This window comes from Eulemur rufifrons, chromosome 15, assembly GCF_041146395.1.
Source record: "Eulemur rufifrons isolate Redbay chromosome 15, OSU_ERuf_1, whole genome shotgun sequence".
NCBI classification, from domain to species: Eukaryota; Metazoa; Chordata; class Mammalia; order Primates; family Lemuridae; genus Eulemur; species Eulemur rufifrons.
The window spans coordinates 7045900-7064678 of NC_090997.1; the positions used below are offsets into that span (position 1 = coordinate 7045900).

At 39.9% G+C, this 18779-nt stretch overlaps 1 protein-coding gene and 1 non-coding gene across 2 annotated transcripts in view; one reads left to right on the forward strand and one right to left on the reverse strand.

Annotated features, from left to right (window-relative positions):
- Positions 1-6397: 6397 nt before the first annotated feature.
- TBC1D22B (TBC1 domain family member 22B) overlaps positions 6398-18779 on the forward strand; it is a 68866-nt gene continuing 56484 nt past the window's right edge. Inside the window, exons 1-2 of the mRNA XM_069487639.1 lie at positions 6398-6602; positions 18054-18110. Of these exons, the coding sequence (XP_069343740.1) occupies positions 6547-6602; positions 18054-18110 (113 nt within the window). The 5' untranslated portion in view covers positions 6398-6546. The remainder of the gene's footprint in view (positions 6603-18053; positions 18111-18779) is intronic.
- Positions 16083-16188, reverse strand: LOC138396122 (U6 spliceosomal RNA). Its single transcript, XR_011235602.1, has one exon. It is a non-coding gene; the product is annotated as a U6 spliceosomal RNA (small nuclear RNA).

Below are 18779 nucleotides of genomic sequence, written 5' to 3' on the forward strand. Positions count from 1 at the left end.
ACACTCATTGCTGTGAGGATGAAAATAAATTGGAAAGACCACTTGGGAGGACATTTCACAATATCTAGTAAAGTGGAACTTATGCATGTTCTGTGATCTAGCAATGCCTTTTCTAGGTATTCTTAGGCCGCACCTGAGAGCACTGGTTTTCAAAATTTCTGACCATAACCTCTTACTGAGAAATATATTTTACCTTACAACCAAGCACATCTATTTATCTATCTCAAGTGCACACAAATGCATACACATGCACAGACATGTAAGTATGTATAAAGCTGTAACAAAAATTTTGCAAAGCAATACCTGCAACACATTTTGAATTTGTCTATTCCTGTCTATTCTGTTTCATTAAAGGTCCAGAACTTTAAGTTAATTTCAATGTACTAATAGTTGATGCTATGGTCTGAATGTTGGTGTCTCCTCAAAATTCATGTGTTACAACTTAATCACCAGTGTGATGTTATTAGGAGGAAAGGTCTTTGGGAGGTGATCAGGACATGAAGGTGGATTTGTGCCCTTATAAAAGGGGCCCCAGAGAGATTCCTTGCCCTTTCTACCATGTAAGGACATACCTAGCCGGTACCATCTATGAACCAGGAAACAGGCCCTCACCAGACACCAAATCTGCTGGCATTTTATAGTTCCCAGCCTCTGGAATTGTGAGAAGTGAATTTCTGTAGTTTATAAGCTATCTAATCGATGATATAAGCTACCTAATGTATGATATTTTATTACAGCAGCCCAGACTAAGACAGTTGAATAACTGTAATTTGAAAAAAATTGTACTAGAGAAAATTTTGCCCCCTAAAACGTATAAAAGAATGTTGACTGAGCAATGTTCAAAATAAAAATAATTGGAAATGAGAATTGAGGAACATTCACATAATGGTACAGTATATTGCAGCTAAGATGAATAAACTAGAGTTCCGTGTATTAACAGAATGTTGAGTGAAAAAAGCCAGTTGCTGAAACATATGTACAGTATGATACTATTTATAAAGTTTCAAAACATGAAAAACATGTTGTTTATGGATACACACATATGTAGTAAAAGTCTACAACACGCATGGGAATGCTGAACATGTAACTCAGGATCGTGGTTTCCACCAGAGACAGAGAGGGGAATGGGATCAGAGAGGGACAAAAATGGGACTTTAATTATATTTTAAGATTTTTTTGTTTTTTAATTTTTTTCTTATTATTATCTTTTCTTTATTATTTATTGCAGGGGTTGGCAAACTACTGCTTGTGGGCCAAATCTAATGTGCTATTTTTATGTGGCCTATGAGATAAAAATGATTTTTTACATTTTTAAATTGTTGAAAAAAGTGAAAGAATATTTCATGACATATGACATGACAATATTTCATGACATAAAGTTCAAATTCAATGTGGTTCAAGTTTTATTAAAACCTAGCTATGCTAGTTTATTTGTTATACATATTGTCTATAGTTGCTTTCACGCTACAACAGCAGAGTTGAATAGCTACAATGGAGACTCTATGGCAAAGCCTAAAATATTTACAATCCAGCCCTTTATAGAAAAAGTTTGCTAACCTCTGGTTTATTGTGTGATATATATATATATATATATATATATATATTTTTTTTTTTTTTTTGAGACAGAGTCTCACTTTGTTGCCCAGGCTAGAGTGAGTGCCGTGGCGTCAGCCTAGCTCACAGCAACCTCAAACTCCTGAGCTCAAGGGATCCTCCTGTCTCAGCCTCCCGAGTAGTTGGGACTACAGGCATGCACCACCATGCCCGGCTAATTTTTTCTATATATATTTTTAGCTGTCCATATAATTTCTTTCTATTTTTAGTAGAGATGGGGTCTCACTCTTGCTCAGGCTGGTCTTGAACTCCTGAGCTCAAACGATCTGCCCACCTCGGCCTCCCAGAGTGCTAGGATTACAGACGTGAGCCACCACGCCCGGCCATATTGTGTGATATATATTTTATAATAGTAAAATTATGGTAATATTAAAGAAAAATTCCAGAAAAGTAAAAAGAGATATAATTCTACTATCTACCAAAATTTGCTCAATTTTTCCATGTTTTCTTCTAGTCTTTGACAAAACTCATATATTTTTATTGAAATCAGGCAAAGGCATTTTGCATTCTACTTTTTCCCTGCTGTACATCTTTTCATACACGTGAAATGTAGCTATGTAGCATTCAAATTTGCAGCCTTTAATGGTACAATAGGGTTCAAGTTTACAGACCACACACCATAATTTGTGTAATTGCCTCATTTAAACCTTTATGTTCTTTTCATTTCCCCCTATTTATTGCTGGTTACAAGGCAAAGAACATCTTTGTATACAGAGCTTCCCCCCCTCTTTTTTGACTTATATTCTTAGAATAAATTCCTAGGAATAAAATATCTAATCTTCCCTTTGCCCCCCAAACTCTAACCACTCTTTCTTCCTCTCCCTACTCCAATAACCTCTTGCTCCTTTAGTCTATTCTTATCCCTTTGCCTTTTTGCTTATCCCCTTGCCTTCTCTCATGTAACCGATCTCTGTCATTTGGCTCTTCCTAGTGGTTGTTTAGGTACTAAAAAAGCTCTCTTCCCCTTAAGTCCCAGCTTGACCTCACCATCTCTTCGGTGGTGCAACATTGTACAATGCACTGTGAGGGCTGCTTCTTGCTCTAATTTCTTAACCCTCCCTTTCTCTCCTCACTGTGTCTACTTCCTTCACTCCACTCCTTTGCCGAGGTTAAAGTCTGTTAGTGATCTCTCTGTAAGTCCAAAGGCTTTTTTCTCTATTTTTATCTTCCCATTAGAGCTCCTGCTCTGAAACAACCTCCCTACTGCTCTTCAGGCCTTTCTCCTTCCCCTCCTGTCCTGCCACTACTCACGGCTTATCTCTTTCATGCAACTTTCTCAGTGGGTTGGGATATGCCCAGCTCTTTTCAGTCCATATTCAACCCAGGCATATCTCATTCCTTTAACTCAACTTTGCCCCATTGTAAGTTGTTTTACTCCCCTTTGAATGAAGATGAAGGAGGGAAAAGTAAACACTTGCAGGCAGAAAACATTGAGAGTCCTCCACTTATGGCTTCAAAATAATCAAACCCTTGAGACAAGTTCAAGGATCACAGGCCATACTATGCTAGTCACAGAAGATCTACAAAGTGAGGTCCATGGATTAGCAGCATCAGGGTCACCTGGGAGCTTGCTAGAAATGCTGAATTGTAGGCTCCACCTCAGACCTACTGAATCAGAATCTAGGCTTTTAACATAACCCCCAGGGATTCACACGTGCAATGAATTATAAGCAGCATTGGTCCAGTGGACCACTAAGCACCTGCCATGAAAACCTTCATCAAAAGGGCTCCAAAGACCCCTTGGGAACCTCAAACCTATGATTTTTCATCTCTAGCTGGGCAAAGTTTGGTGTAAGGGTGATCTTGCTGTTGTAGCTATCACCCTTTTGATGGTAGCTGACCAACTGATATCCAGCTAGTTGGGCAGCCTCCCTTTCCTTCATTCAAGGTGCAGGTACATTCCTCTGAAGCTGCAAAAGAGTTTGAAGAAGACACACTGTCTCAAAAGATGAAGAGTGGTCTTCAATCAAGAGACAGACAAACTTACAGAATCTTTGGTAGAGTGGGCACATCCTTTAGGGGTTGGGAAACATTGTTTCTATAAACTTTCCCAACAACAATGTGCATACACAACATAGAACCAAAAAGACAAGAAATGTTTATATTCTTCATTCTCTCACTCAGTAAATATTTATTAAGCACCTACTACATGCTAAATACTATTCTAGGTGCTGGGGATACAGCTGGGAACAAAACAGACAAAGTCCTTGCCTTAGTAGAGTTTACATTCTAGGGAATGGAGATGGACAGCAAACAAGCATGTAATACGTCTCACAGTGATAGTGCTTTAAAGAAAAATAGAGTGGTGGAGCCCGCTATTTAGGATGGGTGTTTAGGGAAGGCCTCGCCACAGTGAAGACATTTGGGAATATATGTGAATGAAATGAGGGAGCAAGCCATCCAGATTATTTGGGGGAAGAGAATTCCAAGCAGAGGAAACAGCTAATGCAAAGGCTCTGAGGTAGGAACATGTTTGGCATGTTCAAAGACTAGCAAAAGGATCAATGAGTGTGGTTGGAGCAGATTAATCAAGAAGAGAGCGGAATGATATGAGACTGAAGACGTCAGTGGAACCAAATCATGTAGGAGCTTAGATTTTATGCCAAGTGCAATGGGAGCCATTGCAAGGTTTTGAGCAGAGGTGGGACATGATACAATCTATATTTTAAAAGGCTCTGTCTGGCTGCTCTGTGGGGAATGGACTCTCAGGGGGCAAGAGTGGAAGCAGGAAGGCCTAATAACAGGTTGCTGTAAGGGTGTGTGGTTGGTTTAGATTAGGGTGGTCTTGGTGGTTGCGGGGAGAAAGGGTCCAACAATCTCAATGTCCCTATCAAATACTATTTAAAAAGTTATCACTGGGCAACTAAAGTGAATTTTTAAAATCTTGGATGGGAAACTGGCTTAGATGTAGAAAACTAAGGTAGGAATAATAGGGCTTTTCTGGGTTGAGCAATGTAAACAGTATCCCCTGGGAATCAGTGTTATTTAACATTTCATAAATGATGAAGAAAAAGGAATACTTTGAGACATTTCTAGGTACACAAATTATACTTTGCTTTCCACATAGTAAAATGTCAAGTCAATAGGGAGCATCTTCTGGAGCATTTCTAAAGCTATGTAAGTAAACTGGAAAGTGTCTTGCCACATGGACAAGTGTAAGGCAGCTCACATAGGGGAAGACAATTCAGATGATATCTTTAAGACAATGAAGTCTGAATGCAAACTGCTGTTTGCCACCAAGGTGAGGAATCTATAGAAGTTGTTGTAGACTCAAGACATCAGCTCTTCTAAAATCTAAAAGGCCAGCAAAAGTTTTGGCTGTCCAGAATAAAGGCAAAACATCAGCCTCAACAAAACCTCATAACATACCTCTTAGGGTTCAGTGTGCAGTGCTGGTCATTGCCTCCTAAGAAAAAGAAGAGCCAGAGAAAGGCAGGTAAACTGATTAAAAGAACAGAGGGCTTTTGTTTCATGGGTTAAATGCCCATAAAGAAGATAAGATGAAAGCCTATAAAAGCTTGAAAGACTCAGAGAGAGTAAAACAGCCCTTTCATACAATCCCATGATTCTAAAATTAGAGGAAAAAGAAACTTGAAAATGAGGGTAATGTCTATGTGGAAAGAGGCCATTGGAGGACGTATAAAAGAAGGTCCTTCTTTACAAAGGGGGTCCTTAAGTATTCTCCAATATGTAGAAGGACATGTGGTAGCAGTAAACGAGGTGGGGGAGGGGACGACAACCAGCCCATCTCAGCAGTCCTTTGTTGGGACGAAAACGACTCTAGTTGGTGCTTGCTTTCCCTCTCTCCCCAAATCACTGTGGAGTATAACCACAGAAACTCAAAAAGAGCAAAGACCACTAACACATTCAAAAGATTCAAAATGCTAATATTAAAATTCATCCTGGGTGAAAAGTAGATTGAAAATAAATTCAAAGGTGAAATATTTATAATAGATTAATAAAGGAAATTAATAATGTTTTGGGGGGGTATATCCTTAATCTTTGTGGTTCACACCATGGAGCTATACTATGTCCTCAAAAGAAATAGCACTTGGTAATCTGAATTGTGTGGAGAAAATACGAACCTTTCCTTAACCTTTGAACCTATGAACCTTTCCTTTCCTCAGCATCTGGGTTCTCACAGCCAGAAAGTGAGAGTGAAACAAGGATTAGATCATTTGAATTTCACCCACACCACAAGTCTTTCAATAGTTTCATTTAACAGAGCACAGGGAGACTTTGATGAACCGTTACTCGCCGTTACTCTAACAGTTAGTAACTCTGGGCTATCGGATCTCTACTCATCTTCCTTTCCAGAAAAACAAATCAGGATCTAAATGGAACAAGGAATGGGAGGGTAATAACCAGACCATCATTGAGTTGAGAGATGTTAAAAGCAGGCCACAACCAACGCAATGGCCCTTATTTTTAGGTCAAAGATTTATACATATATTTATATATATATACAAATAAAAATACACATTATGCTCTCTCCTTCCAAAAAATATTAGACTGAGGAACTTCATTCCCCACAAAGAAAACAATCCTCTTTCCTCTTTCCTCTAGGTCCCTTTCTTTACCTGCTTCTTCGCTCCTGGAGGTAGGAACTTTCAGCCCCGCCTCCCTGCTCGCCCCAGCTCCGCCTTTCTGATCCACCTGTGTGCCCAGCCCCTGGCGCTGTCGCTTAGCTTCAGCGGCCTGCAGGATTCCGGCTCCCGATTGGCCGCCCGTCCACGGCCTGCGCAGCCCACCAATGGCAGCGGCGCTGGGTTGGAGGGTGCCCACATCCAAGATGGCGCCCCCAGGAGCTGGGAGCGGGTGACCGGCGGCGGGGAAGCGGCCTGGGTTGGCCCTCGGATTGAGGGGTCCTGGGGGCATCTCGCCGGGCACCCCGCCCTGGCCCGCCTACAAGGCCTTCCCTGGGCCAAAGCAATGGCCGCCGAGAACAGCAAGCAGTTTTGGAAGAGGAGCGCTAAGCTGCCGGGAAGGTGAGCCTAGGACGCTGAGACGGAGAGGAGATTGGACCAAACCCTTCCAGATCCTGATCCCTAAATCCCCGGGCCTGGGGCGCCACCAAGGCCAGAAGACTGGTTTGGGGAACCCGGGCTGGGGAAGCTGGGGCTGCCTGGTGGCGGCAGGGCAGCTGTCAAGCAGAGGGGCGGGCAGAGAGCTTTGGGGACGGCTGGGTGTGGGTGCAGATCGGGGTCTGGGGGCGGAGGTCTCAGGAGGAATGACCTCCAGCTGGGAGGTGGCCGAAGACCAGGCATAAGGGGCAGTGGAGTTGGGTGAGTAGCCGGTGTCTGTCCTGGGCTCGGAGGGCCATCCCCAGGGCTGCTTTCCACTTTACACAGAACTCCCTCTCGGGGGTCTCCACCACGCACAGGTGGTTGCTGGCACGAGATGGCCCCTTTCTTTGCTCCCCCATCTCGGCACGTTCCCAAAAGGTTCTGGTGGGAGTTTGGGGCGGCCTGCCGAGGGGGGTGGGCAGGAAAAGTGAGGACAATTCTCAAGTCCGACCTTAGTTTATCTTGAGTTGGCCCTTCCCCCTTAGAAATTATTGCAAGGTGACCACAGAATCGAGTTTATTCCTTTGGCATTTTCTAAGGATTTGTCCAACCCCAAGTGACCTCCTCCTCTTCTGCATTGTAATGCTCTTACACTACATGCAAATACACTAAATTCTTTCATTCTTCAGTTGTTTAGTTGGAGAGCAGACCTTCTAAGCTACTTTCTGCCCCCTCCCGCCCGGCTTCGGTGTATGTTGAAACTCTTAGCAATTATCCATCCATCAGTTAGCTATTGTTGTACAGTTTGAATTTGTTTGGGGCAGAGTCCCGAAAAGTATAAGGAGTGTGTGTTTCAGGTGTGTTTCAGGTGTGAATTTAAGATTTCTGCCAGCCACAGTCTACATGATGAAATTCATGTTTTGTTGTCCCCTACATGCTATCTTTTCTAATTGATTCAGGTCTTTTCCTTCTGGGATAATCCTTTGAACTTGTGACCCCCCCCCCCCCGCTTTTTTTAAGCTAGAGAGAAATGAGGGTCAGAGTGGCAATTAAGGATCCTATTAGACATATGGAGAAAAGGGTGGGAAGGGAATATATCAACCTAATGGGTACTATGAACATTATTTTGGTGAGGGGCACACCTATAGCTAGGACTCAAGCATTACAAAAATGATCCATGTAACCTAAAACATTTGTACCCCATTAATATTTGAAATAAAAATAAAATTTAAATCACAGAATAAGTTATATATCATATGCCAAGAACGATGTATGTTCTCTTCATGTGAATTTTCCTGGAATAAATACAAAGTTGATCATGCTACTTCCAAAAAAAGCCCCCCAAAACAAAAAAAACCCAAATGCTTGTGAAATAAAGTTTGTGTGTGATGAGTCTCCTATGTGTAAATCTATAGTATTTGTTCTAGAGGTCAGTGAAAGAAAGTATTTCTTCATTGACTTTTTCTTTGCTATGTAAACTGCATGTTACTGAACAGTTTAAGAAATCTAAAGTATTTTTCTCTTTTCATCTTTATTAACTAAAATTAGAATTTAACATGTCTGAAATATTGAAAACTCGACTTTTCAATGGCATTGTGATATTGTATAAGCTGTTGCTTTTTTCTAACATTTGATCAAGTAGAAAATAAAATGCAAATATAAAAGAAAAAAGCAAAAGGTGGGAATCAGCTTTTAGGAATACATATTAAAATAATACAAGGGAATGCAAAGATAGCTTCAGATTAAAGTGCTGGGGAATTACAGTGTTAATATCAGTGTTAAAGATGTTCTATGTTTTTAGATAAGCACCACTTCCTGCCAACTGATTCCTTTTTCCTTCCTGGTCTAGCGAGCTCTCCAGTTGTGCTAACTGCAGTTCTCAGGGGTTTTCCATAGTGAGATCATTAAATTTTGACATCCTGAGATTATAATCAGAATCAATAGGAAAATCATTATATCAGGAAGTAATTAATTTAAGAGATGTGAGACATGGTGTGGTCTTTTGCCTTCTGACTGGTCGTTGCTATTAACAATCTTTTCTTTTCTATATTTCCTCTTTTGGACTACAGAAATAGCTTTTTAAAAACACTACTTCTGTGCTATATGAACAGAAGTCTGTTTAGTTTCTTAAAAGTTTTTGGCTTCCTTTTTCATACAGAGGGATAGAGAAAAGAACTTTTTTTTTTTTTTTTTGACTCCTGGGCTCAAGCGATCCCCCTCCCAAGTACCTTGGACTACAGGCCCACACCACAACACCCAGCTAATTTTTCTATTTTTAGTAGAGACGGGTCTCGCTCTTGCTCTGGCTGGTCTCGAACTCCTGAGCTCAAGCAGTCCTTCTGCCTCAGCCTCCCAGAGTGCTAGGATTACAGACGTGAGCCACTGCCCCCGGCTGAGAAAAGAATTTTTTATTTCAAAATAACTTGGGTTATTATTTGGGCTCTCTTACCTAGCTAACCACAACAAATAATTGACTTAATTGCTTTAGGCCTCAGTTTCCTTATCTTTGAATTGAGAACCCCTTTCACAGGGTTACTGTGAGGACTGGAGGAAATATGTTTTTAAAGAACCTAGGACAGTATTTAGCACAGTATAGTGGCTTAAAAAATAGTACTTATTAATTTGACTGTTATTAGAGCAAGTAAACATTGAAAAGAATGTTTCTCAGATCCTTACTGCAGCACTAGTTATTTATCTTCATTGTTTATTCTTAAGGCATTAAAATGTTTCCACAATTCATAATAGTTTTTTTGTTTTGTTTTTTTGAGACAGGGTCTTGCTCTAATCACCCTGGCTAGAGTGCAGTGGCGTCAGCCTAGTTCACTGCAACCTCAGACTCCTGGTCTCAAACGATCCTCCTGCCTCAGCATCCACAGTAGCTGGGACTAAAGGTGCACGCCACTACACCTGGCTACTTCTTCTATTTTTTGTAGAGACAGGACCTCACTCTCGCTCAGGCTGCCATAATCATTTTTAGTACCTTGCTTGTTGAAGAGAAATATTGTTCAGCTGTGTGCTTTTAGCAGGGAAGTCCCAGGAGCCCCTGGTTATGGGAGAAAACTATCTGAGCTTCTTTTAGATAGAAGGGTACTTTGATTTAAGGAAAATGTTAGAGCATTTTCTCAAGAATAGAACTTTTCCATCTGTATTTTTTAAGTCTTAGAGAAGAAAAACTTTTTCGTGAGTGGAGAAATGACACAAATGACTGTACTAGATTTATTGAAACTTAGAACTGAAACTAGTTTATTCCTTTTGCAAACTGAAAGGTTAAAAAATCAAAGTGATGGCAGGTTACTTTCAGTTTCTTTGATCATGATCCAGTGACCTTAGTGACAACAAATACGAATTTTATTAAATAAAATAGCCTAAGTTCAAAATGAATGAAACATTTTTCTTTAAAATAACAGCTTTCTTGAGATATAATTCATATACCGTAAAATTCACCTTTTTGAAGTGTATAATTCAATGGCATTTAGTAAATTCATCTACAGTATAGGTGTTTTATGCAGTCATCACTAATTTCAGAACATTTTCAATATTCCACAAAGAAACTCTGTATCCATTAGAGTACATTAGCAGCCACTTCCTATTCCCCCTCCCTCCAGACCCTAGTGACTCCTATTTTCCTTTCTGTTCCTATGGATTTACCTATTCTGGACATTTCATATAAATGGAGTAATATAATATGAGGCCTTTTGTGACTGGCTTCTTTTACTAAGCATGATTTCAGGTTCATCCATGTGGTATTATGTATCAGTACTTCATTCCGTTTCATGGCTGAGTAATATTTCATCATGTATGTATACCACATTTTATTTATCCATTCATCAGCTGATGGCAATTTGGGTGGTTTTTTACTTTTTGACTACTATGAATGATGTTTCTGTGAAGATTCATCCACCGGTGTTTGTGTGGACATAGGGTTTCCATTCTTTTGTGTATAAGTAGAATTGCTGGGTCATATGGTACCTTGTTAAGATTAAACATGTTTTTAAGTTCTCTCAGTTATTCACAAGAGCCCCATGTACTTAACACATCAAATGGTGATTTATTGATGCTTAGGAAGATAAGAGGCAATCTGTACCATTGTGGTTAAAAATTCAGGCTCTGGAATCTGACTGCCTGGGTTCAAACCCCAGCTTCTCCACTTTCTAGCTGTGTGACCTTGTGGAAGTTAGTTAACCATTCTGTGCCTCAGTCTCCTCATCTGTAAAATGGGAACAGAGTATCTACCCCATACAACTATTAATATTATGAGAATTAAAGGAGCTAATGCATAGCAAGTGGTTAGGAGGTACTCAATAATGTTAGTTATTGTAAGAATGATAATTACTATTATGGTAGCTCCAATTTTTGTTTTCTCCTCTTGCTTTAGTTTCTGAAACTGGAATTGAAAAACTTTGATCGATGGTGTGTTTAAAGCCTTCAGTGAGTCCTGGACAGGAAACAAAAGAAAAAAACACAACTCACCACCCATTGTTAATTAGGCAGATGGTTTGTGGCGGCACAGAGAAGCCTAACGCAGGGGAACTATGGCTATCACGTGTTCATTAGTGACGAGGAGTATGATTTCGAGCAATGGTCCTCAAACTTCAGTGAGTCAGCTCACTGAAGTTTGAGCCCTCACTCATGAGGGCTCATGAAGACATACATACATTGCTTGGCCCCACTTCCAGAGCTTCTGATTCAGTAGGGTAGAGAAGTTGAGTTTCTAACAAGTTCCCAAATGCTACCGCTGGTTTAGGGGTTGCCCTTTGAGAACCACTGAGAACAGACCCTGAATTAGATTCAAAGAAACCTGAGTCCCAGTGCTGGCAGCTTTTGCCATGTGGCTCTTGAACAATTAATGCATTTCCATGGGGCTCTCTGTAGGCATCTCAAACTTAACGTGTCCAAACAGAACTCTGGATTTACACATCTGCCCACCTCTGCAAAGCTGTTCTTTCTATCTCTCTTAATGGTCCCACTGTTTACCAAGTTCCTCGGGCCAAAAATCCTAATGTCTTTAATTCTTCTCTTTCCCTTCCTGCCACATCCCATTGATTAGCAAGTCCTGATGGCTCATCAGAATATATCCAGAATCTGAGCTGTTCTCACCACTTCCACCCCTACTACCCTGGATCAAACTGAATCCTCTCTTGCCTGGACTACTGCTGTAGCCTCCTCATTGGTCTTCCTGCTTCTCTTCTTTCCCCTCTACAGGCCTCCCATTTGTCATTAGAATAAAATCCAAATTCTCGAAGCCCTCCAGGTCATTCATGGTTGGAAAGATAGGCCAAGTTAAGGGCTTTGATCTTAATCCTCAGATCATAATGAATCTGATAGAAGACTCAGTGTAATGTTCCCAGCCTGTCTGGGCAGGTGCGTTATAACCTATTCTTGGCTTGGAAATGTTTTACTGATAAAGTGAGTGACTAGAAGATATTAAATTAATCACTAAAACAGCATAGATCCCTGGTTCTGGAAAACTTCCACGGAGTGAATGTGTGAGCTTGAATTAGTTGCCAATGTGTTTGGCATTTAAATTCCCATATTTGCTTTAGCTTTTTTCTCAGCGCTAAACAAATACCTGTTGATTTTCCCTACCAAGGTTTTTTGCACTGTTCCAACAATGAGGTAAAACAGCTGTGCTAATACGTTCTGTGGTGTTGGTTTTGTTAAAAGAGAATGACAGGTTGACCAGGATGTTGGCTCCAGTTTGTCTCCTGGCAACACATCCAATGGCATTCTTTTCTCTGCAGATGTGGTGTAATTTCTCTGAGATGCAGCACGCTAACCTCTAGTTTTTAGGTCTGTCTAGCTAGAGAAGCATCGGCCTAAGCAGAGGTATAGGTTTTGTAGAGTTCTAATCTTCACTCACCAAGGATTGTTAAGTGCCTGCTGGTGTGTGTTGTGCTCTGCCAGGTGGTAAGAGGGCTCCAGAAAAACACATGGCACTACCGTGGCTTTCTAGAAGCTGAAAATCTGTTTGGCACCATGGCTTCCCCTGGAGAGGACGCTGTGTATGATTGACTTTCTGGTTTTTCCACTTAGCATATGTTACTTTTGTAATCAGAAAAACTTAAAAGTAGAGTTGGGTGAAAACACATTGTTGAATGAAAAAAGCAAGATGTAGAATTATATGTACAGTGTGCAGTCTTTTATGTAAAGTTTAAAAACATAAAAAAATAGTGTGTGTTGTTTGTGGGTATATGAATATACGTAGAAGTATAAAAACAGATGGGAAGGATTCCCTCCAACTTCAGAATAGTGGTTATCTCTTGGGGAGGGAGGGAACTGCAACTGGGATATCAGTAGCCTAACACTTTATTTTCTTCAAAAAAGAACTGTGATGAATGCTAACAGTTGTTACATCAGAGTGATGGTTAATGGGTGCTTGTTATATTGCTCTCTGTACTTTTCTTTGTGCTTGAAAATGTCAATTAAATGCTTTTACACTTGTGTTAGAGCAGATTTATTTTTTAACTTGTGTTGGAGAGATAGGCCAAAAGCCATGAAATTAAGTAAAATTTAAAGTAGCATTATGATTTAGGGTCATAATAAGTCATATGTACAGTGATATTATTTATATAAAGTTTTATATGCAAAACAATATTATGTATTACTTAGGGATACATAGAAAATAAAAATGAGTGTGAAAAATGCCAAATTTAATAGAGTAGCTTCCTAGGAAGGGAAGGAGGAGTAAGGCAGGGGTTTTGACTGCATAATGTCCTATTTCTTAAGCTGATTATTGAGCACCTACCTGAGTGTACTTATATTATGATCTAACTCTCGTTTGTTTTAAGAATATATAAACCCTGATTTATGCATGTTAGGGAATCAGAAGGCATGGGTTAGTGGATGCTGTGGGTGGGGACAAGAAAGTCTCATGGGGGTGTAGAATTTGAAGGTAATGTTGCAGGTTGGATACAAGAGAAAAGGGATGCAGAAAATAGAAAAGCATTCCGAGTAGGGAAAAGAGCCTGATTTAATAATTCGAGTATGTTTGGAAGATGGAGTGGAGCCCAGCCTTCCCTAGGGTGGAGTTTGGGTTTGGGAGGAGTGGAGATGGTACAGGCTGATAGGTGAATTAAAAATGGCAAGAAATTGAGCACCTTAATCATTGGTCTCTTTCAGTGTATTTTCATTTAGTCTCTGTAATCATGTTGGTTTCTCTTCCTTTTCTAACTTCTTGCCTGTCTTTTTTGAGGTGCAATAAACTGATTTATTACACAGAGTGTTCCAGGTTCAGATACATCATGGTTTAGTTCAAGAATATGTTAACAAATTCAATTTGGGCTCTGATACGTTTGCTGATGAAATCCATCGTTTATCTTAAGGCTTTCTGGCTGTGCTAGCACATTGGGCTGACATCTTTAAACAATAGTTTACTGTGATTGTAAGATTTCTTTCCTAGATGGTAACTGATGGCCTCTGGCCCTTAAGCCTGCACAGTTAGGTTTGTTTTTTTTTCTGCATGAGTTACTGGCAGGTGGTAATACTCTTTTAAGGGGAGGATTTTTCTACCCAGTCACCTAACCTAACCGGCCTGTTGAGATCTTCCTGCAGAGTTTATGCCCTGATTTTATATTTTACTATGAAGGGCCGGGCGCGGTGGCTCACGCCTGTAATCCTAGCACTGTGGGAGGCCAAAGCGGGAGGATTGCTCGAGGTCAGGAGTTCAAGACCAGCCTGAGCAAGAGCGAGACCCCCATCTCTACTAAAAATAGAAAGAAATTATCTGGCCAACTAAAATATATATATATATAGAAAAAAATTAGCCCGGCATGGTGGCGCATGCCTGTAGTCCCAGCTACTCGGGAGGCTGAGGCAGTAGGATCACTTAAGCCCGGGAGTTTGAGGTTGCAGTGAGCTAAGCTGACGTCACGACACTCTAGCCTGGGCAACAGAGCAAGACCCTGTCTCAAAAAAATAAAAAATAAAATAAAAATATATTTTACTATGAAGAAGGCTGTGGCTCATCTTAGATTATTTGCAAATGCTAAAATGCAAATCAGTGGCCCTTTTGGGGTTTTCTTGGTGATTGTTGGTGTTCTACTTTTTGTTTTGTCTAACCCCTTTCCCCTAAGCCAAACTTTCCTTTTACTCTTTGGTTCCTCTTTTTTTTTTTTTCTTTTTCTTTTTCTTTTCCTCTGCCTGGGAAACCCTTTAAACACATTAAAGTGGTGTTGTTTGCTTTTCAGAGTTTGTATTTCTATAGTAATACATATAATGGTTTGTTTATAAATAACCTTCCAGAGAGGTTTAGGGAGTATAGATTCTTATAAAGGTAGGAGCCATATCCATAAACAAGATCATACGCAAGAAGATTCCCTCTGAAATCTCAATAGAAATAAATATGAAAATGATTGACTTGGCTACATTGTTATTTGAAAGCATCTTTAGGATCACCTCTGTTATGTGAAACAAAATACTGGTAAACTTGTTCCGTTTTCTAAATATCAGATAAGGATTAAATAATAAAAATGGAAGAGTGGAAGAAAACCAACGTTTCTTGCTTGGGCCCTGAGTGTGTGCTGGGTAGTGTTTGAATGTTTGCAAGTCTCCCTCACTACCTGCTTCCCATTAAATGAGTATTGCCGCCCACCAGGAATTGTGCTAAAGGGCTTTTGACACATTAGCCCATTTAAACCTTCCAACCCTTTTATGATTGCTTAATTTATTTCTTATAAAGGTGATACTTGTACATGATAGTAAATCAGAAAAGCACAAAGGGTGTGCAGTGAAAACAGTCTTTTTGCCGCCTCATCCTCCATTCATCTGCTTCCTCTTCCAGACTGCTGCTGCTGCTGTTTATGTATTCTTTCAGAGACACTCTTTGCATGCATAGAGCTAATCATCCATGAATATGTGTATATATCTTAAAGATTTTTTAAATGGTGACACATATATAGTTCTGCATCTTTTTTCAATTAATGTTGAGTTTATTACATTTCATTGGATATAGAATTGCCTCATTCTTTTTAAAAGATGTACTATAATTTAACTAGTTCCCTGTTGATGATAATCCTTTTTCTTTTAAAAGGTAAATTCAGCAAATTTATATTTATTGGAATAACTGATATATTTAGTCTTAGTTATGTTTTTAATATTTTCTTTTTTAAAAAACTATTGTATGGACTGTGCTTTGCGGAGCATATATGTATATATTTTAATAATTTGGAAGATTTATCTTTTTATTCTAGTGATTACATTTAGAAGCATAACTTTATACCATATTTCTTCAGACAATATCTATTGAGTCCTTACCATGAGCAATGATGAAATTAGTAGTTATATTTTCTGACCCCTCCTTCCCCACCTGCTTTTAGTTGATTATATTATTTTTCTTAGTTTTCTTTTTTTTTTTGGAAGAAGAATTGGGGGTGGGGTTTGAAGCTAGAAGGACCCTCCATTGGGTAAGTCACTTCTCTTATTAGAGCCTTAGTTTACCCACCAATGAATATTAGAAAGTGGAACCAAAATATGGAACACTTCACAAATTTACATGTCACCCTTGCGCAGGGCCATGCTAGTCTTCTCTGTATTGTTCCAATTTTAATATATGTGTTGCCAAAGTGAGCATTTTTCTGTCTTAAAACATACTATGCCTCTATCACTTGAGCCGTCAGCTTAAAATATCTTTTGAGCCCTATCAGTAAAAAATGAGGAAATCACTGCACTTGTTTGTCCATTTTTTCCTCCTTCCTATTTTTAACATTTGCCAAGTATATTACTTTTACATTCTTTGCAGTAACCATACAGCCTCACATTTAAGACTTGGACCTAGGGTTAGATCGATTCCACTCGTCCTTTTACCGTGGTTTCTCCATCTCATAGTTAGTTGAAGTTGTCCTCTCATAGTTTCTTCAGGCAGGAGTCGAGGAATGCATATTCCCTGAGTTCTTACATGTTGAAAAATGTTTTTCTGTCACCTTTGCATTAATAATTGAATGATAGTTTGGGTCAGTATACAGTTATTCTTAGGTCACTTTTTTTTTTTTTGAGACAGAGTCTCACTCTGTTGCCCAGGCTAGAGTGAGTGCCGTGGCGTCAGCCTAGCTCACAGCAACCTCAAACTCCTGAGCTCAAGCGATCCTCCTGTCTCAGCCTCCCGAGTAGCTGGGACTACAGGCATGCGCCACCATGCCCGGCTAATTTTTTCTATATGTATTTTTAGCTGTCCATATAATTTCTTTCTATTTTTAGTAGAGGTGGGGTCTCGCTCTTGCTCAGGCTGGTCTCGAACTCCTGAGCTCAAATGATCCGCCCACCTCGGCCTCCCAGAGTGCTAGGATTACAGGCGTGAGCCACCGCGCCCGGCCGGGTCACTTTTTTAAGTGTGATATGTTATACACGGAAAAGTACATGAAACACAAATGTGTGATACGGTGGCTTGATGAATAATCACAAAATGAACACAAAGTGAGCACACAGAAACTTCCGTGTCCCCTCCCTCTTTTCCCCCAGAGAGACACACATCCTTTATGTTAATCTCCCCTTGCTTTCTTTATATTGCTACTGCTGTGCATGTCTCCCTAAACAATAGAAATTATTTTTGTCAATTTTTGAAGTGTACACAAGTAGAATCATACGGTATTTACTCCTTCATACTTTGCTTCTTTTGCTCAACATGACATTTGTAAGATTCATCCACATTGTTGCTTTCAGCCCTACTTCGTGTATTGTCCTCGGTGTATAGTATTCTATGTGAACATACCGCAGTTTATTTCTCTATTCACTGTTGACATTTGGGTTATGTCTAGTTTGGGGCTAAGAAGAACCATGGTGCTTTGAATAGTTTTATATATGTCTCTTGATTCACTTTTGTATATATTTCTCTTAAGATACATATTTTGGAGTGAAAACACTGGGTCTTAGGGTATGTATATTTCATTCTTTCTAGATATGGCTGAACTGATTTTTGAAGTTGTTTGTACCCTACCTGCGGTACATGCAATTTCCTTGGGCCACCTTTCGCTTGGTAGTGTTGCTTCATTGTCTTTTAGCCCAGTGAACCTTTAAGGTAGGCCATAGTCCCATTTTAGATGAGAAAACAAGCTCAAAGTAGTCAGGTAACTTGGTCCAAGTTCAAAGTAGTATTGAATGCCAGAAGTGCCATTTGAACTCTGCTCTCTCCAATTCTAAAGCCCATTACCTTTCCACGCTGTCTTCTGTACACATAGGGCTTCCTGACAGTCAGGTGTGTAAAGCACTGAAGCCTTACCAGGGAAAATGAACATTATCAAACACTTTGTTTTTTCTTTTTTTTTTTTTTTAAAGAGTAGGTTGCTCTCTTTTGGAAATGGCTTGAGTATATTCATTCTCCGCTGTAACCTATTTCTCAACATCTCATCCAATTTTGTGATACAGATGGTACTCAGCCAAAATATTTAGTTTCCTAACTAAACTAAACTAACAACTTGCTGCCTCCTTTTTTCATGCTTTTAGCATCCAGCCTGTGTATGGAGCACAGCACCCACCTCTGGACCCTCGGCTCACCAAAAAGTAAGTCAATACATTTTTCCTTTTATGCGTCTACTTCCATCACCCCTGTACTCTCCTTTATTTTGTTGAAATGACAGTTTCTACTTTGGCCTTTTCTAGGTTCTCTTCTGCCCTATTTTGGACCAGTGGATGAGCAATCATCTTACTTCCAAATGGTCCATTACTAAATGGGAAATTAACTCACAGTAGAGATTTTGTGTTTTGGGGTTTGGTGTTAGATTCTCTGGTCAAAAGAGAATGTTAAAAGGTCTTTATTGGTCCCTGAACCCAGGTAATTGCTGACCCCAGGTCTTCTAGCAGGAGATCTGTTTTCTGGGACTTATTTGCTTCTGAATATTGATAGCTCTGCCACCTTTTCCTCACTTACACTATGAGAACTGGGAAAATATAACTTTACGTTGGCATTCTCTAGGTTCTCTTTCTCTTTGACACACTCAGGGAGACCCAGGCATAGATACAGAGTTAAAAGCTCTCTGGATGCTATTTCTCTAGTAAATCTCTAATAAATTATTCTCAAACCCAACAGAGACTCTAGTTAAATCTTAATTTTAGAGACTTCTTTCTGGGAAAGTTGTAGTTTGTAATGATAGCTGAATGGTTTGGGAGGTATAGACCTAGGTGCTTACCCTTCGGGGCCTGTGTAATTATATCCACCCTTTCTTCCTTCAC